The sequence below is a fragment of the Lytechinus variegatus genome, chromosome 16, assembly GCF_018143015.1.
Source record: "Lytechinus variegatus isolate NC3 chromosome 16, Lvar_3.0, whole genome shotgun sequence".
Lineage (NCBI taxonomy): Eukaryota > Metazoa > Echinodermata > Echinoidea > Temnopleuroida > Toxopneustidae > Lytechinus > Lytechinus variegatus.
This window is the reverse complement of record NC_054755.1, coordinates 11,775,589-11,803,318: the sequence shown is the minus strand read 5'-3', so window position 1 is coordinate 11,803,318 and position 27,730 is coordinate 11,775,589. Positions and strand designations below refer to the sequence as shown.

The window sequence follows — 27,730 nt, the reverse complement described above, 5'->3', positions numbered from 1 at the left end:
TTTTACTTGAGAAATGCCTACAAGTGTTTCGAAATATTGAGTACCTGTTCGAAAGATTAAAAATCAATTAGTATGTGAAAGTTTATTCCAGCATCAACATCGATGACCAAGAGAGGTACTTAGACTTGCAGCTCGATGGGGTCCGATGTCCGGGTACTTGAACGGATAAAAGCATTATCTTTTGCTCTGAGCTTTTTAAATAATAATCACAAAACAGTGGTTGTGAATGTTTTTAATTGCTTATCTATCGGAGTATCTGTAAACACATTATATTAGCTCTTGATACCAAACAATATCTCAAATAAAGACAAAGGAAATTTTAAGCTTGTCCAGTAATGGATTATCATAAATGACATTTACGCGTTCTACATGAGCTTTACCCCCCCCCAAAAAAAAAAAAAAAAAAAATTCTACTTGAAAAATCAAATCCTGAATGTCATTTCCGTTTTTTTTTTGTATGAGCTATCATTACTAAAAGTTCTAGATCTAAGGTTTAAATCACCAAATCGGCATTTTCCATTGTCCAGTTGCAGGAGGAGATTCTAAACTATCTATACTTGAAGGTTGAAGCGATTATCTTCAAGAAATCCTTCAAAAAACCAACAAACAACAAGCCGACGACCTCCATGGCATTGGTGCCGCTTTCGTCATCATCGACGCCTTCGAAGCCGAAATCGGACGACAAACGGCGCAAGCGAAAGCAGCTTCAGACAACATCGAGAACGAGAACGAACAGCTCGGAAGAAACACGGAGTTCTGGGATAGGATCCATCGACAGCCTTTTCCGGGACGTGATCAGGCAAGTTGGAACGGATAGCCGCTCCACATCGCGCAGCACTTCATCGACCACGGGAACATTGCAACAAGTCACGATTGATATTGCTGATTCATGACTATGAAGACGATCACAGAACCATACGTACATAATCCCACCGAGTATATATATATATTTAATTATTCAACTCAGGACTTGCAATTCGATTGCTAAATACTTCAAGAAATGGTCTAAGCTCACTATCAATCAGGAGTTTTCGAAACAGCTATACGCAGACGCTTTGTGTAACGTAGACAACCTATTGTCAATTCCCCTTCATGACAATGAAGTCTTTGTCGAGGGTCGGTGAGTCGAAACAACAGTTTCGTCCGTAACTCTTGACCAACGACATGTTGGCGATTTTCCGTCAGCTCTGAAAAGTCGGACGAAACTGCTGTTCCGATTCACGATCCCTCGACAAAGACTTCGTTGTGATTTGACTTGCATTTTCAATGCATTTGCTGCTTAGTAGGATTCATTCCATGACACTGACAGAAAACTCGCTGTTGCTAGAAACATCATAGCTAGAAAATATTTTGAACAAATAATAGATGTTGACGTTGCTGGCCGTCCATATTTGCGATTGATCGGATCAATCATTGTAACTCTTAGTAAGACAGGGCCGTGGAGTCGGTTCCTTTGGGGTGACTGTACACTGTTAAAACGTTGTTTAAAAATGTATGCAACACTCTTTATCACATATGAACTTAACAGTTGTTGTTTAACAGTTTAAGCAACAATGCTTAGTTTATTGAAGATTAAATATTAAAAGTTCAACTTTGATGTTTCATATGTTATACACTTTAAAACTTAAACCTTTCAAAAAAAATACTGTAAAGTTTTATTTCGCAAACAGCGTATAGTGTGTAAAGCGTTTTTACACTGGAAGTTCAACTTTATTCTGTTTTTGTTTTTTAACTGCAACTATTAAAATCAGGATATTGATTAAAATATTACAACATCATAATTATAATCTGCATATTATCACGTGACGTAAAATATGTCAGAATTCCAGTGAAATTTGAACATGGATCGCAGAATTTTCCTATAAAGTCGAATTTAATATTTGCAGAAACTTTTATCAATTTTGTCGTTTACTATATTATGAACTGGGTTTTGGCCAAATACAATTAAAGACACCCAAAAGGGCAACCTTTTATCATGTTTATCGGAATTTCATTTATTCTAATTGTTCTAGTCTATACACTTCGAGATCTGAAAGTGTGGACTCATTACTCTATTAAAAAGCCAGTCTAGATTTTGTTAGATGTCAAACACGATGGTTAAGTATATATTGTAAATATACCCACAAGACAAAACTTGTAGCGTGTACCAAATTCCGATTGACATACAAATATGACAAAAAATTTGAATTGTCTATTATCTAAGCTAAACTCGCGTTACAATATGTACAAAAACATGAATTTATTTCGTTTTTGGTCGATTTTTTTAACATATACAAATAAAAGAGTACTATCAATGAATATACATAATTAATTAAAATGGTAATATCGATACATAAAAGACCTCGTAAGAATAAAATGTTATTACCCCAAAACTATACAATTAAACAATTAACGATTAAAATATATAATCAATTGATTGTGCGACTTAAAGAATAAAAACATGACAAAAATATGATAAAAAAATCCAGATTGTTAAAGAACTGACCCTTGCAACAAGTTTCGTAAAAGCAGAAAATATCTATACAAAAGAACACGTATAAGAAACGTGTAAATAAAAGATGTTTGAGTTCAAGAATAGTGGCATGGCATGAATGATGTCCATAGGGACTTTGTAATAAAAGGAAACCATAACCTAATGAGATAAGAAATCTTATTGGAAATGGTAAAATTAGAGGACCAATATAATTAAGTTTCATCAAAATAAGTTGTACAATAAGAGAGTTATGGAAGTTTGAAAAGTCTTGCAACACTTCTTACATAAAAAGGGTTCCTCAAATAGGCGAACATGTTTTCTAAATTGCTGATTTCGTTGAATATGCTCTCCTTCTATCTTTACACAATTTTCAGATTTTAACCCTCTATTTTACAGATTTTTGTTGTCTCCTCCTTAACATATCAGATTTGGATTATACTTTCCATAATCCTCAGATTAATCTCTCCTTAAGTTTTAGTTTACTTTAAGCATATGGAGATAATAAAAATATATAGGATTTGTAGAGCGCTCGTATCCACCTTGCTAGGTGCCCAAGGCGCTCCTATATTATCCCGGCTAAGCTAGTCTACCGATTCTGGTGCGCACAGCTTTTGAGGAATTACTTCCTGCCTTTTCGCTTGTATTTTTTTAGACAAAATTTCATTCGCACCTTGTTACAGTCTATATACATACTTAACTTAAAGTGAAGTATGTAAAACGTGATTCTTACCGTGAATACCCAAAAGTTGACACAATAGTTTATTTAAACGAGGTGGTATAAGGGACTGAATAGCATAATGTTTTTGTTAAGAAACCGACGCGACGTTACCATGGCCCAGTGAAGCGGAGGAGCTGCGTGTGTTATACACCATAGGCAACCCCCCCCCGTAAACAGGTTGGTATGCTAGTAAGCAAAAATTTAGACCAAGTCATCGTCATTTTGTAGTGAAAACCTTTTTATTTTTACTTGTCAAATTTGCCTCCGAACCACCACTCATCAAAAAATCGTTCCCATGGCCTGGATGTTACTAAATAACTCCGATACTTCTCTTTACATCTCTCTTCTCTTCTCTCGTTACACATAGAAAAAAACATAACAGCATAATTTCAAGTCGCAAAATTTGAATTCTAGTCATGAAATAGTATGCGGAAGTTTTAATTAGGCCTACAAACAACAAGTATTTAGATCGCAGGATACCATAACCAATTGCCAGGTATCGACGACGGTTTCAAATTTAAGAAAAAAGCGAAATTTTCTTTAGTGGGCGTTTTGTTTCAGCAGCACAGCTAGAATATATTTGGTCACGTGATGCTATTTGAACCAATCACTATACAGGATTTAATTTATCTAGGATTTAATTTATGTAGGATATAATTCGTTTTATTCAATGGCACACCATCGATCGGGTAGGAGTCGATTTCATTGGTGTGACTAGCTTTAGTACTGCAGGTGCATAATGGATAGCTTAAAGTTCATAATTAATACGAGAAATTTGCTAAGGCCCTTGAAGATCCTGGATCCGTCCTAGCTTAATCACATTAACTGTTTTGTTTTTTTCAATTTCTCCACCTGCTGTCAATATATTTTATTAGGAAATCCATTTCGGTACGAATCCCGTGAACATGGACGTGAAGCACTCAAATGATTACGCAGGAAGCTCCAAGTGCTGAAAATATCAATACTATGATGGTGTAGATGCTCGGTTTGTAGACCTGACCAGAGCAAACCGGAAGTCCCATGGGACACGGTGGGTACCAGTCATCCGTTTCCTCTGATTCACCGTCCTCTGATGCACCAATTGTGACATTAACCGCTGGCGGGATGGTCGTAACTTCGCTAAGTTTACTACCGTCGTCATCATCCCCATCGTCGCCAGTATCACCATCCTCTTCGTACGAAGGCCCAACCTCATCCCTGTCGCCTGAACGATCGATCCCTCTGTCTGGATCCTCAATGAAGACGAATGTAACCAAGTCAACGACCTCCTCAGTTACCACCTCATCAATGACTTCTGTCATGAGTTCATATTCCATCTCTGTCACGATATCGTAAACTGTTTCGGTAACGACATCGATAATCGTTTCATTATCGAGATCACCACTTGTCTCGGTTTCATTATCATTCAGGCAACCTAGATCGGAGATATCAAGGGATGTGATTTTTTGATGTGCAAGTTCCGGAGGTGATGCGCAATATACAGGATCCATGTGGGCTCTTTGCTTCATTAAGACCTCTTTCAGCTCCTCAATGTGACAGCCACAGTGCCAGGGATTACCAGACAGATCTATATCCTGGAAGGTATTCGTGAAGGACAACCCAAGGTCTAAATGAGTAAGTTCGTTTCCCTGCAGATCTATAGCATGTATAGCTATGAATGGTCCGAAAGATCCTGGTGCGACTGACACGATGCGATTGTTGTCGAGACTGACCTCAAAGAGTTTGTAAGCATTTTCGAAATCCCCTTCATTGATGTTTGCGATATGGTTGTAGGAGAGTCGGAGGACAGAGACATAACGATGGTTGGTAAACACTTTCGTTGGGATGCGAGTGAGGGTGCTGTGCGAGACGTCTAAGGATTGGAGTCTTGGGGCCGTGATGTTAGGCACTGAATTCATTTGCTGATTACCTAGCGTTAAAGAAAGAATTTTTGGAAATTGGAGTAAGGATGTACTGACAGCTGACGTATTCCTAAAGTGAATATATATGACGTTGGGAAGCGTAGCGAAAAGGGTTTCTGGAAATGTCGGGAGAGGGATGTTCTCCATCACGAGGAATTTAAGTTCTGTCAGTCCCATAAATGCATCTCCAGCTATTGACTCCAGAGGATTTCCTCCCAAATTAATACTACTGAGTAAGGAACAACCAACGAAGGAGTGACTAGATATGTGCTTTATGTTATTTTTGGCCAATGACAACGAAAACAATCGACTTGAGAAGGCAAATGATATGGGCGATATAGTTTCTATTTGGTTCCCTTCTAATGACAGATATGCAACATTGTCAGGAATACCTGTGACGGGAAACCCTCTGACCTTATTGTAATTAACACTAATCCAGAGTGACTGGGACGAGATATAAATCATGAAATCTAAAGTTTCTACCAAGTTGTTCGATATGTCTAAAGAGCTCATTTTTGCACACTGAATGAATGCAAAATTATCAATGACTGATATGGCATTATTGGTGAAGTTGAGGTTATTGATACTCGGGGTAGGTAAAGCCGCTGGAAGAAATGCGATCTCGTTGTTAGCCAGATTCAAGAGCTTCATATTTGGTACACTGCTCAAAAAGCCAACGTCGACCTCTCTGATTTGATTTCGATTCAGTATCAAAAGATGCAAAGATGGAATCGGTCCCAGTGAAGCCATGGATGTCAGATTGCAATCGGTCATTTCGAGTCTGGTCAATGTTGGCAAATCATCAAATGGACTTTCTTCAATGTATGTAATGCTATTTTCGCTGAGACTCAGTGTTTCAAGAAAAGGTATGTTTGGGAACACCGGAATGGTTTTTAATCTGTTACCCGTCAGGATCAGCTCTTTTAGGTTTGGTAGATTGACAACGAATTCAAATGTCAAGCTTTCAATTTTGTTGTAGGAAAGGTCGAGATCTGTCAGCAGTGGCAGTTCTGGAAGCAAGGGAATGGCGGAGAATCGGTTGTCAGATAGATCGAGTGTGTGTAGTTCGGGAAGACCATCCAGCCCATTCTCCCCGATGGAATCAATAAAGTTGTTTTTAAGCATAAGATAGCGCATTTTGGGTAGATCATGAAATGCTGATAGACTACGAAGATCGTTGGTTTCGGCATTCACATAGTTCAGAATGGGACAGTCAGTGAGTTCAATGTTTCGAATCGCGCAGTCATCAAAATACAAGTACTGAAGAGAAGTCGCGTTTGCTATCGTAACATTTCGGAGATTTTGATTGTTCATCAGATTGATAATTATCAGTGTAGTGAGGTCAAGGTTTTCCCCACTGAACTCTTTTAAATCATTGTTATTGAGTAGCAAGGATTGGCGGATAAAAACAGGACAAGAATACGAGGTGAGATGGTTGAATCTTAGATTGAGACTTTCAAATTTAGGAATGTTCTCGAAGGAGTCAGAGGGAATGTGGGAAATAACATTCTCAGTAAGATCCAGATGATGCAATGTGGGCAGGTTTCTGAAGGCAGAGACCTGCGTGATTTTGTTTCCAGAAAGATCTAGCGTTTCAATGCTCTGAAAGGACGCGAAAGCTGCATTATCAATGGTAGCGATGCGATTGTTCTGCAGGGTGATGACTTGTAAAGCTGTCAGGTTTCCCATGTAGGGTAGATGACGAAAGGCACATTCGTTACAAACAATGGCTCGAACTTCGTGAGGCCTGGCGAAGGCGTCACGCCCAAAACGCCAAATATCATTTTCCGAGACGGAAATGCGCTGTGCCGTAATACGGGCATCGGTAAGATCTTGAAGGTTAGCCTTGTTAAGGGAAAAGTCTCTAAGGTTGGGTAAATATTCGAAAACTGACGGAGGGATGATGGAAATTGGATTTCGACCCAGGATCAAACTGTCTAATGCTGGGAGGAAAGTTCCAGACAAGAAGCTGATGTCTTTGATTCTGTTCGCCGCAAAGGTAAGCTCCCTCAGGTTTGACAGTCCGGACAGTCCTTGAGGATCCACACGCTCGATCAGGTTAGTCGCAAGGCTGAGGACTTGAACATAGCTAGCCCCGGCAAAGCTACCCGGCTTTATTTCTCTGATGAAATTGTTATTCATCCTGACCTCACCGATGCTTGGGTGCAGCTGAGAGGGGATATCGTGGAATCCGCCGTCGGAACAGTCCATTGTGTTGGTCCATGTCAGGCGATTCCTGTAACAATTGCAGTTCTCCGGACATGCGGTGACGCCACTTGCCAACGTGATGAGCACTATCATCAGTGATTGCAGAGAAGTGCATGCCATGGTGAATAACTAGATCACCACGTGCTATCCACTTACAGTTTGAGCAGTTACGTTCTGTAGTTACACGATGTACCACTGGTATATCTGTATAAAATAGAGAAGTAAAAGATTAATAAATGTTATAAATATAATGAAAAGACAAAACGGAACATGGTTCAAGGTTCACACCTCATCTTCAGCCTAAAATCATAAACAGCGTCATTATAGATCAGGAAAAATTTGAAGAATGTAGTTAAAAATATGTGGAACAAGGCGAACTTAATTTAAAAGAATTAGGAGTGATAATAAAATTGTGTCGGTGATAGGTGAGCATGGGTGAGATTGATAAATAGAAAGCATTGTTTGGAGCTCACACATGGATACATAACTCTATGGTAAACGGCATACTCTTGCAATATTCGTTTATCTAACTAAAGGCCCCCTCACACCTAACCGAATTGCCTGAAATATGCCTTGCGATGGCTGGCGAAAGGCATTTTTTTAAAATCGTGTTCAAAGGTAACTGATAGTAAATCATATTTACCCTTCGTGTTTGGGTTCGCACATCTTCTGAACTAACAGCTGCGATTAGAATGCGCGGAAATTGAATATGTTTAAAATTTCCCGACGAATTGAAAAAAAAATCGTTGGTCATCTGTTTGAGTTCGCATCTCTTATTTAGTCTGCGGTAATCGTTCGTTTATCGTTCGTGTGTTTATGTCGCGCATAATCCCTCATCGCGCTTTTGCCAAAGTGGACCGATCTCACAAGAACCCGTAACGAAGCAACACGATGACACAACGAACAAGGTTGCCTGATCTATTCCCTGTCTTCGTTTCTAATCGCGCGCCATATCAAACCATTGCTAACTGTTCGTTCGTCTTATTGGGTTATATCAACCCTTCGTTCGCATTCGGCAGCAATTCCCGACCTTTCGTTTGAGGACGCGCACGCTTATTTACGACGGTATTTCATTTTGGAAGAGACTTTTGGGCCCGTCGTCAAGGTCGTAAAACTCCGTCCTGTAATGCAAATTGTGTGACATGAGATTTTTTTTTTCGTTTCGCATCTGGAACGGAAACATTCAATTTGCGTTTCGTGTGCAAAATTCTGGTTGCTATATTATATGGTAACAGCGATATATCCGATTTAGGACGACTTTCCAAATCCAAATTTGGTTCCTCCCAGAGCTCGAGAGGCCGCCCGGGGACCCACTTCCATTGAATGGTGAATACCAGGCGCGACCACACGTAAAAAGGGAAAGAGTGGGTAAGTACGTTACATATAGGCCTATGTAGCGTTACAAGGGTGTGAAAAACGATGATTAAAATAATGGAAAAAAGGGATATATTTCCACTACTTGTAGGGTGTCACAACCCAAATACTTGTTGAGAGATGCATTTTCATCATCTGGAAAAGACCTTACTTCCCTCGTTAGGGTGCTTTTCAAAACCCCATGGTCGCGCCTGGTATCCACTCATCAATGGAGTACCCCCCGGCAAACCCCCCATTTCTGCGGAAAAGTAAAACATACTGCCCATTACATTGTGTGCTAAAGGCATATCGTTTGTGTAGAAGGTGCAGGCAAAAGAAAAAATTCCGCAAATTTAGACGGTTTATGGCCTGTTGCATGCTGTGTACATGTCAACGCATGCGAAATGATTCGGCTTGAGAGGTGATCTGACCCATGGAATCAATTGCCAGTGATCCACATATAATGCACAATAAAATGCAATATCGATTCGATGGACTGTAATGATCTATATCTAAGCCTTAATTCGGTAAGTTTTCCTTACTTAATATGTACTCGATTTGTTTGAAAAACCACTTTCTTATCCATGTCATAATCTACATTTCGCATGTCTCCAGCCAGCTGGAGTCATAGCCATGATACATGTACAGTCCCGCCGCGAGCTCAGGCAGGCAAATGGCATGGCATGGCATGCTGGTATCGTATGAAAGAGCTTTGCACACGAAAAGCAAGATCTATAGGGCCTGTAACACAAAGCTTGGCAATGATTGTAGAACAGTTTTTTACGTTTGATTGTATTGACTGTAATGTACAATCAATCTCGAAAATCGAGTCTATGATTAATCGTTAACTTTTGGGTTACCCGACTCTAATCTCGCGTTGTAGAGGTTTGCGAAAGGTGCCTATTTTCTCAAAGAGGTGAACCGAAAAATCGATATCCTTTGCCTGTCATATTTATCCTTCGCTTACCGTTCGTTGATAAAATTTGACAATAGTTACTGATCGCATGATTTGACGGAAATTTTCGTTGAATTCACGTGCATATCGTCTATTTTCGTATTTGTCACCCTTCTTCCGCCTACATTCGGTCAGGTGTGAGGGGGCTTTAAAGCCTTGACCATTGTTGACCATTCTATTTTGTTTTAAAATGGATCATCATGGAATTAGAGGCTTGCCAATTAAATTGATCAGATTATTTTAACCGATCGTGAATAAATTACTATATCTAATAAATGTGAATTAAGCTCCAGAACAGTGAGATCTGGAGTGCCCCAGAGTTCAGTCCTCGGCCCCTCCATTTTTAAAATTATTTATAAACGATTTACTCCAACGTTCAAATGTGCTTAATTTTGTTTTAATCGCAGATGATACGTGTGTCACTATGTCTGGTAGCAATAATATCTTCGATATTATTCAACTTCACTATGTAAATTTATTAGGTATTTATATGGATGATAATTTGTCTTGGAACTTTCATACTGGTCTGTAATTAAATTGCCAAAAATATTGGAGTAATAACTAAACTTAAATGTTTCCTCATTTCAGTTATTAAAATGTCATATCGTGCTTTTATTATATCTACCATTAACAATCGAGTGATTGTATTCACAACTGAATTATACAGTTTTTTTCTTAAAAAAAAACAAACGAGCAACCCGTCTTATAACTCATTACTTATCTGAAAGTGCACCGTTATTCCAATGAAATAATATCTTACCGATTCAGATATTCATTTCATTACTAACAAACCTGTTTATTCATAAACCAATGTCACAATCAGATGTTACCAAAGTTTATCCAAGATTATGTTAAAATGAATAGTTTGTAGTATTCATTTCAAACTCTCCTTTGCCAGGTACAGTTCTAACCAAATTATATGGGTATATAATATATATATATTACCTAATTTTGTTGAATTATATAAAACTCTTAATCAGTTTAAGCGTGCATGTCTCCGGGACGGAACACTTCTTAACACAGCTTTTCTTTCATTGTAATGATTTGCTTTGACCCCCTCTCTTTCTTGGAATTATTCGTAATTATATTCTGATTGTATGGTTGTCGTTCAAGTGCTGATTTAAATATGATTTTTTTTTTGTTATTAGTATGGGGCTAATTTACATAATGAATACAAGACATTGTACTTCGTTTAACCCCTCCAAATTTGAAATATCTTTTAATGTCAATCTATGATTTGCATATTTTTTTTGCCTAATTGTGGAAATAAAGTTGAATTTGAATTATACACCTGTTAGTTGCGTTGGGACTTTCCCCATTTTGATGAAAAGCACCTCCTTGATTTTTAGTTGAAAGACTCTTTGGGCAATATCGATACTTTGGGAACAATAAATATAACTTCATATATGTATATATATATATATATATATATATATATATATATATATATATATATATATATATATATATAAATAAAAAAGAATAAAAAAGAAAGACATAAATAAATATAAATATATATTTATATATATAAATATATATATATATCCTATCATATGAACTATTTCTGAGAGAGAGAATCGATAAGAAGAGACCAGCCACGGGCTTATAAGCCTATCAATTTTATATTTAGCCTACGCTGATTTGCGTAACCATATTCACTCTTTTTTTTTGTCTTATCGACTTATCATCATTTTTTAAAAATAATTAACGACAACACAATTATAGGCCTATATACATATATTTTAACATGTAGGCCTATATATTAGGTTTATATCAATAATGCTCGTGCTATTCATTTAAATGTGTGATGAAAGAGGAGTGTATAAAGAGATGCTTACTCATGCTGGGAATCGAACCCCAGACTTGCACGTGTCTCGTCAGATGCACAACTCGACCACAGGACGTCGAAAAGCAAAACATCGATAAATAAACCTTTTTTCAACATGTTTTTATTAAGGATTTCATTCAAATGGATTACATAAACTGAAGATAATAAAACAAGTGGAATGCCTCTGGCCGTCTCACCTGCAACACGCGATTCAACATAGCAGCATGCAGTGCTGACTTTGAAATCTACTATAACTCGCCCACGATGTTCAGTGATACTTGGTTACTCTTATTTCCACGTTTTATGAACTAGACCAATACACTTACAGAGATAGGATGGTAATTCAACAAATACCCCCAATGTGGCCAAAATTCATTGACCTCACATGACCTTTGACCTTGATCATGTGACCTGAAACTTGCACAGGATATTCAGTGATACTTGATTACTCTAATGTTTAAGTTTCAAAAGTCAGATCAATAAACTTGCAAAGTTATGATGGTAATTCAACAGATACCCCCATTATAGCCAAAGTTCATTGACCTTTGACCTTGGTCATGTGACCTAAAATGCGCACAGGATGTTCAGTGATACTTGATTACTCTTATGTCCAAGTTTTATGAACTAGACCAACATACTTTCAAAGTTATGATGGTAATTCAACAAATACCCTCAATTCGGCCAAAGTTCATTGACCCTAAATGACCTTGATCATGTGACCTGAAACTTGCACAGAATGTTCAGTGATACTTGATTACTATTAATTATGTCCAAGTTTCATGAATCAGATAATTGCATATGCAATCAAAAGAGTATACAGAATTGACACACTCAATTCCACAAGAATTTCCAAGTAATCCTAAGAAAATTTCCCTCCAATTCAAAGTTCTGAATTCAACTAAACAAAAATGATCAATACAAAATTGCCACAGAGGTTTAACTTTTATGCAATCCATTAGTATATGAAAGTACGATTCAGTTTTCACGAACAGTAATTATCTCCCACAAAACCAAATCTCATCGAATGTTCTTTTGTATATATTGCTCCATGTAAAAGCATAAACTGAAATCCCCTTTGTTTTCTAATAAGAGTCGTACTCCTGATATATCCAAATAATTTACAAATTTCTACATCAGTAAAATTAAAGTCACTGTGACCATCCATGAGTGTTAATTTGTGTAATTCTTGTAGATTGGTAATAAACAAGTGATAAATTGTTTTTTATTTATTTACCTCAAAAGCTGTTTCCTGTTTTCCAATACTCATACTTATCCCAAAGTCCACGAAATAATTTTTGTATAAACTTTAATAAAGTTTATTATTGAACTATTAAAATAAACACACACGCGCATACACATCGCACACCCACACACACCACACGAACATCCACTAGAAAACCGACACGAACCCGCAAACAAGCTTAAACTCACCCGTAAAAAGCAAGCAAGTCGTCCACCGCGGTGTTCCACAGAATGAGGTATTCCCGAAGAATCGCCGTCTCATTACTGTTTCGACCGCACTCCCTCTCGAAGCAGCATAAGCAGATGATTAGGATAAGCTTAAACGATAGGTCACTTTAGACATTGGCATGGCCCCCTCCCTTCCCCCCTCTCACTGACCTCCTTCGATGCAATTCATCAAACACGGGAGGGGGCTAACTCGATTTTTTATTTGGGGGGGGGTACAGAAAAAAAATAAAAAAATGACACAATATCATAACGTCAGTGTGTATGTAGACTATAGCCGTAGGGGACGCCAGTGTTTGTCGAGAATGGGGGGGGGGTATAAAGGCCCTTATGATTACATCATTTTTCTTTGGCTTTAATGAATACTAGAAGATTGTTTTTTAGTTAAATGACCAAAATCTTTTTTTTTCTTTTTACTTCTACCACTGTCATTATTCTCATCACTAACCTTGGGTGGGGCAGGGTTGTGTCTTTCCGTCAGATGTCAAAATATAATTTAAAGGTAATTTCTCTGGTTTCAAAGGGAGGGTACGTGCCTAAACAGAAAATAGATAATCGTGTTATTGACGCGTTTTAAACGTTTTATTAAAAACTCAAATGCGGTACACCAGCTAAGCTTTTATATCTCCTTGGGGGAATAAAAAAAAAGAAAAAGAAAAAACCAAGTGAGGTCATAGATACTGGGGATGAATCTATTGAGAGTATGATAATTGTTAAACTCGCCCCATGCTGGTTTTTGGTGTCACAGTCACACTGGTCACACTGGCCAAGGCCCCATTGCATCTTTGACATGGCTTACCATTGCATGATGCGATGGTAACTTGCATAGAATCTTTGATTTTGATTAACTGTTAAAAAGCGTTACCATGGTAGTTACCATTGGATGGCAAAGTTATCATATGATAACTTTTATGCAATAGCGCCCAGGCCTACTCGAGGCCGACCAAATCTGTGACATGCATGTTTTTCGAATGAAGTTATATCGGTCGGTTTGGAGTCGATTCCTTTTGTGTGACTGTGACACGATAAGTACAATTCCACAATACAAAACACGCTGTAGAAATGCTGTTTAAAATTTTAAGCGCGTTGTTTAAGCCCGTCATTCTAACAACTACCGTTTAAACTTTTAAAACAACTGTTTAAATTCTAAAAACAGCTGTTTAAACTTTTAAACAACTGTTTAAATTTTTAAACAAGTTGTTTAAAAAGTTTAAACATTTACCAAAAAGTTTAAACAACTTGTTTTTAGTGTGACAAGCTTCAGCAATGTGCTGTTTTTTATTTTTTTTTACTGTGTAGGATGATCATCTCCATGATTAAAAAAACAAAAATCACGAATCACGAAGATTCCACGTATCACGCATTAGCAGTACACACATTTTAGCACGTTGTTTGATCCTGTCACTCTATAAGAAAAGTTGTTTAAACTTTAAAACAATCCTTAAAACTATTTTGAAATAGTTTAACTTATTTCAACTTATTCAAACTCCAAACAACTTGTTTAAAACTTTGAATAGTTGTTTTTACAGTGATTGGATTAAACAACGTGCTTAAAAAACAGTTTTACTGTCGATCTGATAGAATTTTACACAGCAAATATTAAAAATGCCAGGAAATGAAACATTAGTACTGCTCATATGAATAAATGAACACATTGTGATTAACATTCATGACAACAAAACCAGCCAAAAATTTATAATACATAGAAAACAAAGAAAGTGTCTGGCAAAAGAAGATTATTTTACTTAAAATGCCCCCTCCCAACCCTCACTATATAGTGTCGTACTTTTTAGGGTAGATATAGGATCGACTACTGTCTTTTATGTATGTATGTCTTAGATTACATCGCTGTAGCTTATTACGTTACAAGGGTAATGTATTTTTTATACATATATTCAAATATTGTGATTATGTTAGTTTTTAATTTTTCAATGAGACATTGTCATTGTTCTTTCGAAAATTATGTTGATATTCAATTATATATCACGTGACAAGCTACATCATGTTGACATTTAAATAAATGTGAAACGGTAAAAAATGATCATTACTGATATTCATATATTCACATGAAATTAACCTTGAAACTTTAAAGCCTATTTACGTAAGGTGACTGAAAAATACACCATGGGACAGTGAAGGGGACTTGGATTTTTGCTTCTCGTGTAATCAAGCATGATGAGAACTCGTCTACAAATCCTTGCTTCAAAGAAGAAAGGAGAAAGTAAAAAAGGAATGTATTCAATAGCTTAGCCCCCCTACCCCGCTTTACCTTGCGAGCTCTTAGATCCGACGTCTCTATATTCCAAAGAATAGTCCCTCCATAATGCCCCTAATGAGGACCCGATTTCACAAAGCTGTTCGTAAGTTACGCGTGGTTTTACGAACGAGTTGTGGCCCTTTCTTTGGGTACCCTTCGTTTTGAATCACATCAGAAAAGTTGAAATATGGTCTTTGTAATATTTTTTTTTTGGGGGGGGGGTGGTCACAAGCAACCGAATGTAATGTTTATAAATTGTCAAAATTTGACAATGGTTGTATGGAATTCACCCTCAAACCCATCACGAAACGAAATCTGGACATCTCTCTCAACGCAAGAAAGTGTTACCATCCATTTGTCCGTAAAGTCATGTTAAACGTGAAACGCTTTATGAAATGGGCCCCTACCGCCATTCAAAAGGGATATAAGGAAGCTTTGTAGTGACCAAATAAACGAAAGGTTCTTAAAACTGTTTTGAGACGCAGTAGGGGTCTTTAAAACAAAATGCAATAAAAAAGCAATGACAGAATACGTTCAAAGGGAAACCACACCAGACAAAGATATTGATTTTTTTTTAAATGTGTATAAATATAATACAAATCAGTTAGGCCTACATGCACAATCTCACATGCGACAAGGTAGTAGAGGGACGTAGCAACTCCCGATCGAAATTCTCGTCAAGAGCATTAGAGGAATGGAGAGGAATTGAGTAAAGAAAACAAGGAAGGGTAGAAAGAAAGAAAGTGTAAAAGAAAAACAAATGAAAACACAGCTATTATCAAGTCAAGTTGACCTGATGGATGAGGTTTATTTTCAATTGGTATAATGCCGATTCGTCCAACTTCCAACTCGTCTACTACCATATTGTCTACAATCAGTTCGTCCACTCTCAACATCATCCAATTTCCATTTCGTCTAATAACCAGTTGGTCCAATAGCCATTTAGTCTACATACCATTTGGTCTAATTGGACTAAGTGTTAATTGGGCGAAATGAATGAAACGAAAATAGGTATTAGACCAACTGGTTATGAGACGAAATGGTTATAGACCAACTGGTGATTAGACGAAGTAATTGTTGGACCAAATGGTTATTGGACAAAATGGTTGTTAGACGAAATGTTGATGGACGGAAAGGCATTAGACTAAATTAAGGGAGACAATGTGACGAGTGGATGAGTTTGCACTAGACGAATTGGCAATTTGCCATGGATGAGACGAGTCAACAAGTGGACGGCAAGATGTGGTTTTCATTATGTCGACCCGAAATTGTCACAATTATAATTTAAAAATGGTATAAATAGAAGACAAGACTTTTTTGGCTCTTGTCTTGGCTGAATACCATACAAGAATTTCTTTCATATCCCTCTATTCTAAGAATAAGCATGATGAGTGTACCCTAGGCTAGGACGATGCGAAAACTTAGTTTTTTTTAACAACAACAACGAACAGGCATAAAATCGTCTCGTGCACGGTGTACGTCCCCGCCACGCCTTGGCGACGTTCGTGCTGCGTTGGTAGTGCTTCCACTGAGTTCATTGTGCGGGCAGAAGCGATCCATGCGGCACCGAAACGGTTCCCGCTAATCCTCGCTAATTCGCTATGTTCTTGCAGATTGAGTCTCGTTGTACTCACATCTATTTGGACAGAGTGGTAACTGGGTATGCACTGTAGACATGGACGGAGGTGTTGCTACATAATTCATGTGTCCGCTACATCCATTCTACGTCGACTGAGTATGGTCCTAACTTCCAAAAAGAAAGTCGTTACTCACTGTGCCGTTACTACGCGCGTTAGTCCGACGCGACGGCGCTCCCGCCAAGTGACCTTTGGACAGTGTCTAAAGTCCATACAGCGGAAAATTAGTCTCCACTTTTAATTATCGTACGAAAATACCATGCCAGAAGGCAGACTGAGCCACGCTAGTAGTTCTCCTCCTCCTTCTACTTCTACTACTTCTTCTCCTCCGCCTCTTCCACCTCCTTCTTCCTTTTTTCTGAAATGTACTCATGAAATCAGGGCGGATCAACGATTTTCCAGGGGGGGGGGCACGTTTCCCCGAGGAAAAATTTGACAAGAAAAAAAAGGTTTTCAATCAATTTTAATTGTGCCTCCCAAAAAGGGGGGCTCGGGCCGGCTGTGCCCCCCTGGATCCGCCAGTGCATGAAAAATCTCATCATCGAGATGCACTTTTCAGATTCGATTTTTAACCACTTTGCTTTGTAGAGCTTCATCATGACAGTGGCAATATTTAAACAGCGCCATCTCGTCAACTATGTTTCTACAACATCGGTTGTAACTGGGCGTTGTGGCGTGCGCCTGTTATCCAAGCAAAGTGGGGAAGTTATTGATGCAGAGGTTCGAGCCCTGGTCACGTCTTTCGGATGGTGACGTTAAAGGTCGGTCCCAGACGTAAATAATCATATCTGATTGATACACGTCTGACAAAACTCAAATACACACACACGCACACACGGTTGTTAATTGCTCCATGATTTCACGAAAAGGAATAGGAAATTTTCCCGCTCCGTCGCTATGCTGTCTCTTTACTACGTTTCCCGATACACTGCAATTTATAGACCATTGCATAATTTTTAAACATACAAGTGAAGTCAACAACGCAAAATTTCACTTTAAAAAATAACGCATTATATTTTCTTGATCACTGTATCTGTGTAACAGTACATAATCGTCACAGACCCCAAGCTCGGTTGGATATTTTCATTATATTAAGTCTATAAAACTATTTAATCTCCCTAGTTCCAACATAGTTCAACTTTTTCTCCGTACACTGGTATGTAGATTTCTTTCAAATTTACTCTACCCGTCCGGATTCGTTTTTGTGAATTATTTACCTAAATGACTTTTTAAATGACGGAATGTGAAACATTGAACGGCGGGAATAAAAAAACTAAGGCAACTGTGGAATTCCATTACCCCTTTCCTGCTGACGAGGGTCGCGCAAGCAGAACAGAGTCGGATCTACGGGAGGGATGAGAATGTAAGACGGAATATGTTTCTGTTTCTGGTAACCCCCGTAGGAACTCGACAGGACAGCATTTTGCTGGTAAACGCCAAGCTGGTATATAAACAATTACCTATGAAACATTTTACGTCTAGGCTAATCAGTCATAGTGGCTGACGTTATAGACGACAGATATCACTCTCTGGCCTTTTTTTTATCAAAGTGGAGACAATGGCAGAGTTGGGATTCGAACTCACAACCTTGAGTCCGATGCTCTATCCACTGGACCACACGACCCGTATGTCGCAGCTCATCGTCATAAGGTCAAACCAACTGCATGGTGACTGGTCAATGGTACCCAACCCTTTACCAAAAAGCTAGGTCCCCCCCAAAAAAAGGGGCATTTTTGTTCCCATCTTTTTCAAAAATTGCCTTGATTTGGGAGGAGAAATAATCTCTTCTTTGAGGAATTCGCAAGGTGTTGATTGCTGGCTCAATATTCTCTCTTTTCTTGTCGACTATCAATATTATTATTATTTCATTATTATTATCATCATTATTCTTATTACTTTTATTTTTATCACCATCTTTATCATCATCATTTTTATTCTCATCATCATTATCATCATCATCATCATCATGATCGGCATTTCCAATTACTTCTGCGGTGTTCACGTTTGATCTCTTTATTTTTGCTTGGCAGAGTTGTATCGTTACACCACTGCCCCTCCCCCCGGCTCCCCCTCCACTAGTAAATTCCAAATCTGCATGTCTGTCCCTGCATGCTTTCCGGTATACTGTATGCTCTTACTGGCCAATATTATTTTAGATTATATTTCATCTCTTCATTTTGACATCAATTGTACCACCAAAGAAAATTAAAATCAGATTTGATTGTACAGATTAAAAAATCCTGCCATACAGCAATCGAAATATAAATAATTTCATTCATACATCATTTTATATATTCGACCTTAAATAATTTAAAATAAACTTTAAATTAAGTCTATGAACATAAACATTTTCAAAACGGGAAAGGGAAAAGTAATGCAAACTGAATTATATAATTTTTTAATCAAACATATTTTTGGCACTTACAATAGTGTTCCCGGGAGTGTTCCCGTCTTATATGAACGGTATATGAGGATATGAAATAATCATCCCCTTTCTCAAATCTTTTCTTTCTCTGTCAATTTTTCTCCCTCTTCTCATTTCTTTCTCTTTCTCCGTCTCTTTCTTCCCTGCCATTCCGTTTCCTCCTCGATTTGGGGCCCATCACATCTCTGCGATAATTAAGTTCCAATTTAGGGAGAACAAACGGTGCCATGCGAAAAACCAAGAAAAGACTGCAGAAACTATTCCTACAGCTGATTAGTTCTAATTCATAATACTAACAGGACTAACATTCCTCGGCACACGATAACTCCGGTTTACCTTTTCAGGAATATGCCCGACACTTACGAGTTGTCGGCCGTTTTCAATTCACACCCCGACGCCAATCCACCCCGCCCGACCTAGCCGGAGAGCGAGGCGAGAAGACCGGCCAGCGGGCACGTCAATAATTAATTGAGCAAACATACACGCCATATCGCAAACAATTGCAAAATGTAGCTTCTATTTGTTGCCCAATAATCAAACCCTGTCATCTCAATGGGCGCCATTGTTGACGTGTTTTGAGGCTTTCTGATATGGGTGTTAAGTGGTTATGTGCCGCATCTTAGTGGGAATTCGTTAAAGAGAAAGTGAAGGAGAAACTTGCTTATTTACCCTCTTCAAACGAACTAATCGCGGTAATGCGGACAGGGCGAGCAGCCCCCCTCCTGCCAATTGCTACGAAAATTCACCTGTTGACACTTTCGGTATTTGGTAATCGTTTTTAGACTACAAAACTACCTTTGAAGGAACGCGCTCGCCTTTGATGTCGTGCCGCGAGGCTTTGCATATCCAATTATAAGCTCGCGGTGTATTCCACAATAGTAGCAAGGACATTGTCATAAGAATTAGGGGAGATTGACGCTTATTGGTGAGTTTTTTGTGCCAAATATTGTGAATGAAAAGGTGTTTGGGTGTACGGATGAGACTTGTTGAAAGTTTTTTTTCAAAGGGAAGGGGGAGAAGGACCACCCCATATTTTCCGTCATTTTTTACCAGACCCCTTTCGACCCTGTGGCTCTCGTGTCGCATAAAAGAATATGTCACACGAGAACTTGGCCCAGAAGTAGTCTACGTCTGGAAAGATCAGTCGAAGAACATACCAGATCTAGGATTGGTCTATCATCACTTATCGGCAACGATACCTGAGTTATCAGTTTCTTCAAGAAAGCAGAACCTTATATCAAACTCAAGGTAACTTACTTTCCTCTTCATTTTGATTGCTTGCATTCACACATCAAGTAGCACAAGCTTTGTTGAGTGGCATTATTCTTCAATCATCAATTTTGAAACAAGTGTTATTTCTTTAATGCTATGATAATTCATTTTGAAACTCAATGAAACGATGAAATTCCTTCCAGTTGAAAACATGTTTATAGATTGTTGATATATTATATTCTACCCATATTCACGACACAAAAAATAAACAAAAATGATTCAAAATTTAGTTTTACAATAGACTTTTCCCGATAAGTTATAAAATAAAAGTTTGACTAGATTGTCTTTACTATGCATCCTGGCGATGAGTTCATTTTAATAAAAAAAGGAATTTGAAGGTTTGATAGAAATCCATCAAATAGATACAAGATTTATGGGTATTATAGATTTGCAAGTCCTTACCTCTCGTTTTATCATAATCTTTCTTTACTCTTACTTTATTTCTTGTTTTATTTTGCTAAATAAATTGAATTGAATTCATCTTTTCCCTTTTTTTCGCTCCTTGAAATTACAAGGGACAGTTGCTCTCTTTTTATAGCATTTTTTTTGCTCCATGAAAATCACTGGGGTTGTTGCCTATTTTCACGTTTTTTTTTCAGATGATAGAATTTCACCTCCTTTATCGCTCTTTTATTCGTTCTTTTACTTTTATTAATATCTTTTGATTTGCCTTTTCCCCACTTGGTTCTTGTAAATCACAAGGGCTATCAGCACTAATTTGTATTCAGATCAGTGGCTGTCGCTCCTTATAGCACCGGCCCTATAGGCGACACGACATTTAATCCTGCGACAATTGCTCCGGGCTTAATCTCGTCTAAGATGTAGGGTTAGGGTTGCAATAGGCATGATAGGGTTTTATGCTAGGTTTAGGGTAGGGTATAACTCAGGGTTGAAGTTGGTCATTCGATTAGTGTGTGAAAAAACAAGCGGAGCAATTGTCGCCAGAGCAAATGTCATGGAACCGCCCTGTAAATAAAACCCCATGGCTTCGTTGATTATTGCAATTTGACTTGATTCCCCGCTTGATTCAAAATAATATTGTTTTAAGCTCATTTCTATAAACATCTGTTCTATATTTCGTTTTTAAACCTGCATACACTGTGCTTGTTATCGAGTGTAAAAAAAACTTATGAGAAAAAGGGCAGGGCGGGGCAAGGAGCGGCAACCCCATAATAAAAAATCAAAAGGAAAATTATGAAAAAAGGGGACCAAAAGAGAAATGAGAATAAAGGACGTTATCATTAAGGGAATGTTAATTTGGTCATCAATATGAACATTATCTCTAAAGATGCGATCATACACGAAAATAAGAAGTTATTAATATTTTAGTTCCCTTGTCCGCCACTTCCACCGAAATTCCCTGGCTTAGCCCCTGCATATGTATTAACATGATATTTTGAAGTATATATACAGTACGATAGAAAACATAGTATCCTATATACATATTCATATAGTCATCCGATATGGTATAATTGAAATTATCTTAATTATCTGTCATATAATATAATTATGACAGACATGACAGAGGAATAAGTTTCACTAATATTATTTTAATATACGTCATCTACATTCTACTCATATAATATAAGAATAGTCTAACTGCTCGTCATGTTTGTTTGTGTTTTTTTTTTGTTAAGAATTTTCAAATGAGAAATAATGTTCATCGGTCCGCAATTGGTCATTCACTGTCAAATAATACTTCAGTATTGATTGCATGACAATGTATATATTTTATATAAAATTGCTTATTTTCTTAGCAAAATTATTTTAACAGTGTTTTTCATTGCAATAAAGAAAAATATTGTCTACACTAATGCTTCCGTAACTGTCTAAAGTTATGTTTAATAATGTGTAACTTTGTACAAAATGTTCCAGTATAACCTGTAAAAAATTTATAATTGCTGATACATAGATAAATAAAATCAAATGTAATCAAGTATACATAGATAAAATTGATATAACTTAGGCAATCGTGCCAATTATATACGCTACTCTGACTTTTGAATGTTTTTTTTTGTATTTTATTTTTGTTTTTACATACGTCGATCATATTGTTTCCTTTTGGCTAATATATTTTATCCAAACTGCTTTCTTTCATTATTGAATATTTTGTAATCAACTTGTTTAATCTATTTCCCAATTTCCTACAGGAATTGAAAACACTGACGCTGTCACCGCAAAGAGTCTGCCTCAATAAGTGAAACAAAAGAAAACGGAACTTCCCAGTCGAATTTAATTCAAGCAAAGTCTACTGCCTTTGCAGTCGAAATCGAGGTTTAGTCGCAGTCAATCGAAATCAAATTAAGGAAACAAAAGCACGCTTCAAAAATTGTCAAAGAGATCTATCATTGACAATCAAACTCGGGACATTGGTAATCTCTTCAACGTGTTGAGATGCAATCGAAGAGGTGTTGATAATCGAACCATTTGACACGTATCAAGGAAACAAAAACCGACGCGAGGTGGAGCGAACCTTTAAGTTAAGGCCATTTTGAACGTCAATCATTGAGCAGACGACACGGAGTCGACTATTTCGGAAGTGGCGCGCGGATCGGAATGAAGAAAATTTTGGAGGCGCCACAGTTTGCGATGGAATCCGCTGTGTGTTGCACGCCGGTGACGCCGCGAACAATGGATGTGGACAACAGGTGGGATGCGAGCGTCCCTCCTCCTGAGCGGCCTCGAGATGACTCTCCGACGAGCCGAGAGTCCTCCGCTGCTGGGAGTGTAGAGAAATGCAGCGGTGCGATGAATTCTGGCTCTTGGGTGAGCATTTCGAGAGCAGATGACGCCAGGTCGAAAAACAAGGAGCAAGATCTCACAAGCTTGCTCAAGACACACGTTCTTAACAGTGATGAACAGACAGATAAACCAGTGAGATTTAGTGGCCACATTTGGAGACCTGCAATGGACGAAAATGACAGGAAAACGTCGAAAGACGTTGACAAATCAGTCTCAAACGCTGCTAGAATTTGGAGACCCAATGACCATCAGCTCGTAGAGCAAGGTTCATCACGGTTCGACGGCGACGACTTTGAAAGTGATGATGACGAGAATCAAGATGAATTCAGAAACGATGTCGGAGACCAACCGACAAAGAGAAAGCAACGTCGATATCGTACCACCTTTACCAGTTTTCAACTAGAAGAATTGGAACGCGCCTTCTGTAAGACCCATTATCCTGATGTGTTTACGAGGTAAGCATTCCCCCTCCCTTTTTACATTCAATTTGTGTTTTGCACATTAAATTGTGATTGTTGCATTTAAAAAAAAAACACTCTTCATTAATTAAAAAGGTATTCTTTTCCTCTATACTAGATGAATGTGAAAAGAAAGAAAAAAAACAATTCTGAGCGAAGCTATAATCATTCTGCATAATCCTACCATTCTGAATAAGCTAATTGTGTTTATATTACGCCAACATTAAAACAAGATTGACTTTTATAATATATGCGCATCATGTAAAAATATAGGAATCTCACTTTACCATGACACGTTTACCAAAAGGTATCAGATCAACATTAATTTGAATTATCAAGCAATTTGCTTAAACTGTTATAGTTACACGTATTCAAAAAAATATGTTTTGTCGCATTATAACCCCATTATAAAGACCAAGGTTTTGACCAAAATGTTGTATTGAAAAATGAAAGTTATTGCATTGGATATTTAGAAAATAAATGTAATAACCTATGATGCATTCTCTCCTTATGCAATTAAAACAACCTGATTTCCAAATCAATCTGACCCGATTTTTTTTTTTCAGAATGCAGGGACTTGATCATTAATTATACAAAATAAACAAGAAGAACCCCCACAAGCTTCAAATGTTACATATTTTTTTCGGGGGGGGGGTGGTAAATTTGCTGAATTGCTCATCTCTGAACATGTTTGCTATAGCAATCAACACAAGGAAGAAGGGGATATATTTTCATTCACTTTTATTATAGCAGTATTTTTCGTGTTTAAAAAAAATGAAAACACTCGGCAATCATTTAAACAAGCATTAAAATAGAAGCATTTTCCTGACCTCATTTGAATTCATGATGGCTGCAGCAAATATGAATTAAGAATGACTGTGCTGAAGATTTTTACTTCTCACTAAAAGTTGACAATGTTAAAAATAAGCTTGTTCGGCAACGGGTCAATTTTGTATGTCCAGTATATATCAATTTGTACGTGAACGAATTGATTTTAAGATATTTTTGCGGACATTCCATTGATTCCAATGTTTGAAGAAATCAGCTCCAGTCTATTTTCAAGAGTTGATATCAGAATATTCACCCTCCTGCAACGGTAAACCCCTGCAACTTGCGCTCAATAAACAAATCACTCTTAATTCCTGCCACCAGTACCCCAGTCTTATGGTTCACGATCTTTTTATTCCGCATCCCCTCATCTCTGGAACGATCTACCACAAAGTATAAAACAAGCAGATTCAACAGAGAAATTCAAATCCATGTTAAAACCTACTTTTTTTTAAATAGCCTTTCCCTTCGCATGTGCAGCCCCTCAACTGTCTACAGTCTACTGTGAACTATACAATTGCTTTAGTTTTTTGCTGAAATTCCTTCTCTTTTTCTATTTTTTCCTAAGCGCTATAGACATGTTTTGTGATAAGCGCGATACAAATAATGTTAATTATTATTATTAGTAGTAGTAGTATATAGTATTAATATAAGTAATTTATGGCAAAATTACATTCAACTGTTGAATCTGCATGAATAATTATATGGAAAAACCTCATTGAACGGACAAAAGTATACCTTCATTGTAGCTTTGGGTCCATTATGTTCTTTCCTTGAACTGTGAATTGTAATATGAATATTGTAAAGTTCAAATATTTCGAAACATTTACTTATAGTATATAACCCTAATATGAAAATCTAGAATTTAATTAAAAAGCTGAATGGGGAAACATGAGATATTTAATAGACGAATATGGAATTCATTGTTGGTAAACAACTCGATCTTTTTTTCAAATACATTTCATTTATCGTTATTTTTTATCTATTTTCAATTTTGCATTTTTAGAGAAGAATTAGCCATGAGAGTAGACTTGACCGAAGCAAGAGTTCAGGTGAGAATCGTTTTTAATTTATTTATTAATCTACTAATTTATACATTGATTTATTTATATATCATTTATTAATCTATAAATTTATTCATTTACTCCTTGATTTATTCGTTTAGTTATTCATTCACTTAATATTCATTCATTCACTTATTCATTCATTCATTTATCCATTCATTGATTCTTCCATTCATTCATCCATTTATTCATTCATTCATTATTTTATTTGTTTAGTTATTCATCCATTATGAATTTATTCATTTACGATTTACTTATTCATTCATTCTGAATACATATCTCTCAGGGTATTTGCCAATAATTAGTGGTCTTCCACGGGTCTCACAGTGATTACAGATATATTATCATTTTTATATGGCATTAAATATAATTATACAACATTTTGAAAATAAACGTCCGGCAGAAACAGCGGGTGTGTATATACGGCTACTTTTCAGTTGGTATAAACTTTATGTTGCATAGAATATATTTTTAAAGTTACCCCGTCCCCTCTATAACATAAATGTGCTTGATTACTGCTAGACGATTTGATATGGTTATAAAGTATGCCAGTAGCGTTATTTCATTGTAAATCTGGAATAAAGACCATGTTTATCCATTGAATTGTCTTTGTTAAAAAGTCTGGAAATCTAACAAGATTAACAACATATTGTATAGGTTTTGCATGGTGTTTTCATCAATCATTCGCGTGCCTTTGAAAACGAAGAATGAAGATAAAACTCATTTCCTCGGGGAATAATTGCAGTGTTCTCGGGATTCGAACCTCGAACTTTCATGTGAATAGCGTAGCCCGGCGCCCCTACTGCACCTCCAGTCTTTGATATTAATAATACATTCAAGAACAGTATAGCAATTTCCAATAAATTAAGTATTCTGAATCTTGATTTGATTTGATCTGATGTAGGTCTGGTTCCAGAATCGGCGAGCGAAGTGGAGAAAAAGAGAGAAACTTGGCATACAACCACGACTCCATCCACATCCATCGTTTTGCCCTATCCTCGGTGGTCCGATCACAGATTCGAATCTTGTATCTACTCATTTATGCCGTCTTGCTTGCATCGACCGCGCCCAACGGCAAGGGTTACTGGCGTCACCGCCGCCGCCAGCACAACCACCACCGCCTCCTCTTCAACAATTTACAACCTCATGTTTGCCGACGGCAACGTCGACAACCGTCTTATCGGGGTCCCTACCGAGGCCTACTTACCAGCTTCCCGCTCATGGACTGCTACCACTGCATCATGCTTCACCAGTCGCCGCGGCAAACATGTTGTATCCGACGCCATTTTGTGATTTTTGGTCCAAGCAGGCGAGTCTCGCTTCCACGAGGAACTCACAATCAAACCTCGCTCATCTCGGCCCTGCACTGCTCACACCGTGTTTTCCGGTCCCACGGAAGTACCAGGACCACGACCCGTCAATGCCAGCGAGTCCTGGACTCATCAGCCGAGGTAGCCTGGGCCTGGACCCGTTGGGACCGAGTTCTAAGAAGGGACTCAAGCAAGATCTTTGGTTAAGGAGCGAACGACGAGCGTTAAGCATCGCGGCACTTCGATTGAAAGCTCGTCAACACGCAGCGGGTGTCGAACCTGTCGAACGCAAAGGTGTCCCCATGAACCCATATCATGGCGGTTTGATCCTTTTCAATTCTGAGTGAAGAATCCACCTGGAAAGCAAAATATATGTGCATACAATACCTAGTCATTGAAGTTAACTTTACCATTGAAATCCTCGATTTTGATCCTCGCTGTTGAGCATTAATACATTGACAATGACCAGCCTAGGGCCTATAGTAATCTTTTACACACCTGGTGGATGTTTCATAAAGCTGTCCGTAAGTTAAGAGCGACTTAAGAACGACTGGTAAACCTTCCGCGCTTAACCATCGCCAATGAATTTCCCATTTTCCACAAGAACCTAATGTGAGCTTTGGAAGCTAGCAGACCCCCCCCCATCACAAAATGACCTTCATATTATTGAGTGCACCCCTTAAAAATATATCCTGGAGCCGCGCCTGCGTTGTCACTAATATTCGATGTTCCCCTATATAATTACCCTGTCTAATTCGATGAACCAAGTTTCTGAATATTTTCTACTTTTCACAAAGCTTGAATTTCTTGCAAATATTTATATATAGAATTGAA

General features: G+C 37.7%; 2 protein-coding genes across 2 annotated transcripts; one reads left to right on the top strand and one right to left on the bottom strand.

Moving 5' to 3' along the window:
- Window positions 1-3,573: 3,573 nt before the first annotated feature.
- On the bottom strand, window positions 3,574-12,994 carry LOC121429968 (toll-like receptor 6). Its single transcript, XM_041627237.1, has 2 exons — window positions 12,868-12,994; window positions 3,574-7,504 (listed from the first exon to the last, which is right to left on the bottom strand). The coding sequence occupies exon 2, from the start codon at window positions 7,418-7,420 to the stop codon at window positions 4,112-4,114; it is 3,309 nt and encodes a 1,102-aa protein (XP_041483171.1). The 5' UTR covers window positions 7,421-7,504; window positions 12,868-12,994; the 3' UTR covers window positions 3,574-4,111.
- Window positions 12,995-19,400: 6,406 nt separating this feature from the next.
- Window positions 19,401-27,730, top strand: LOC121430097 (aristaless homeobox protein-like). The gene is made up of 4 exons (XM_041627371.1): window positions 19,401-20,470; window positions 22,645-23,691; window positions 25,529-25,574; window positions 26,491-27,730. Exons 2-4 carry the CDS (start codon window positions 23,051-23,053, stop codon window positions 27,241-27,243), a joined length of 1,440 nt encoding a protein of 479 aa, XP_041483305.1. The 5' UTR covers window positions 19,401-20,470; window positions 22,645-23,050; the 3' UTR covers window positions 27,244-27,730.

What these genes read in the sequence shown, in the direction of transcription:
- LOC121429968 (XM_041627237.1), bottom strand. Translation starts at nt 7,420, where the DNA reads ATGGCATGCACTTCTCTGCAATCACTGATGATAGTGCTCATCACGTTG.
- LOC121430097 (XM_041627371.1), top strand. Translation starts at nt 23,051, where the DNA reads ATGAAGAAAATTTTGGAGGCGCCACAGTTTGCGATGGAATCCGCTGTG. An exon ending in TATCCTGATGTGTTTACGAG is followed by an intron (nt 23,692 to 25,528) that starts GTAAGCATTCCC and finishes TTGCATTTTTAG; the next exon opens with AGAAGAATTAGCCATGAGAG. An exon ending in TGACCGAAGCAAGAGTTCAG is followed by an intron (nt 25,575 to 26,490) that starts GTGAGAATCGTT and finishes GATCTGATGTAG; the next exon opens with GTCTGGTTCCAGAATCGGCG.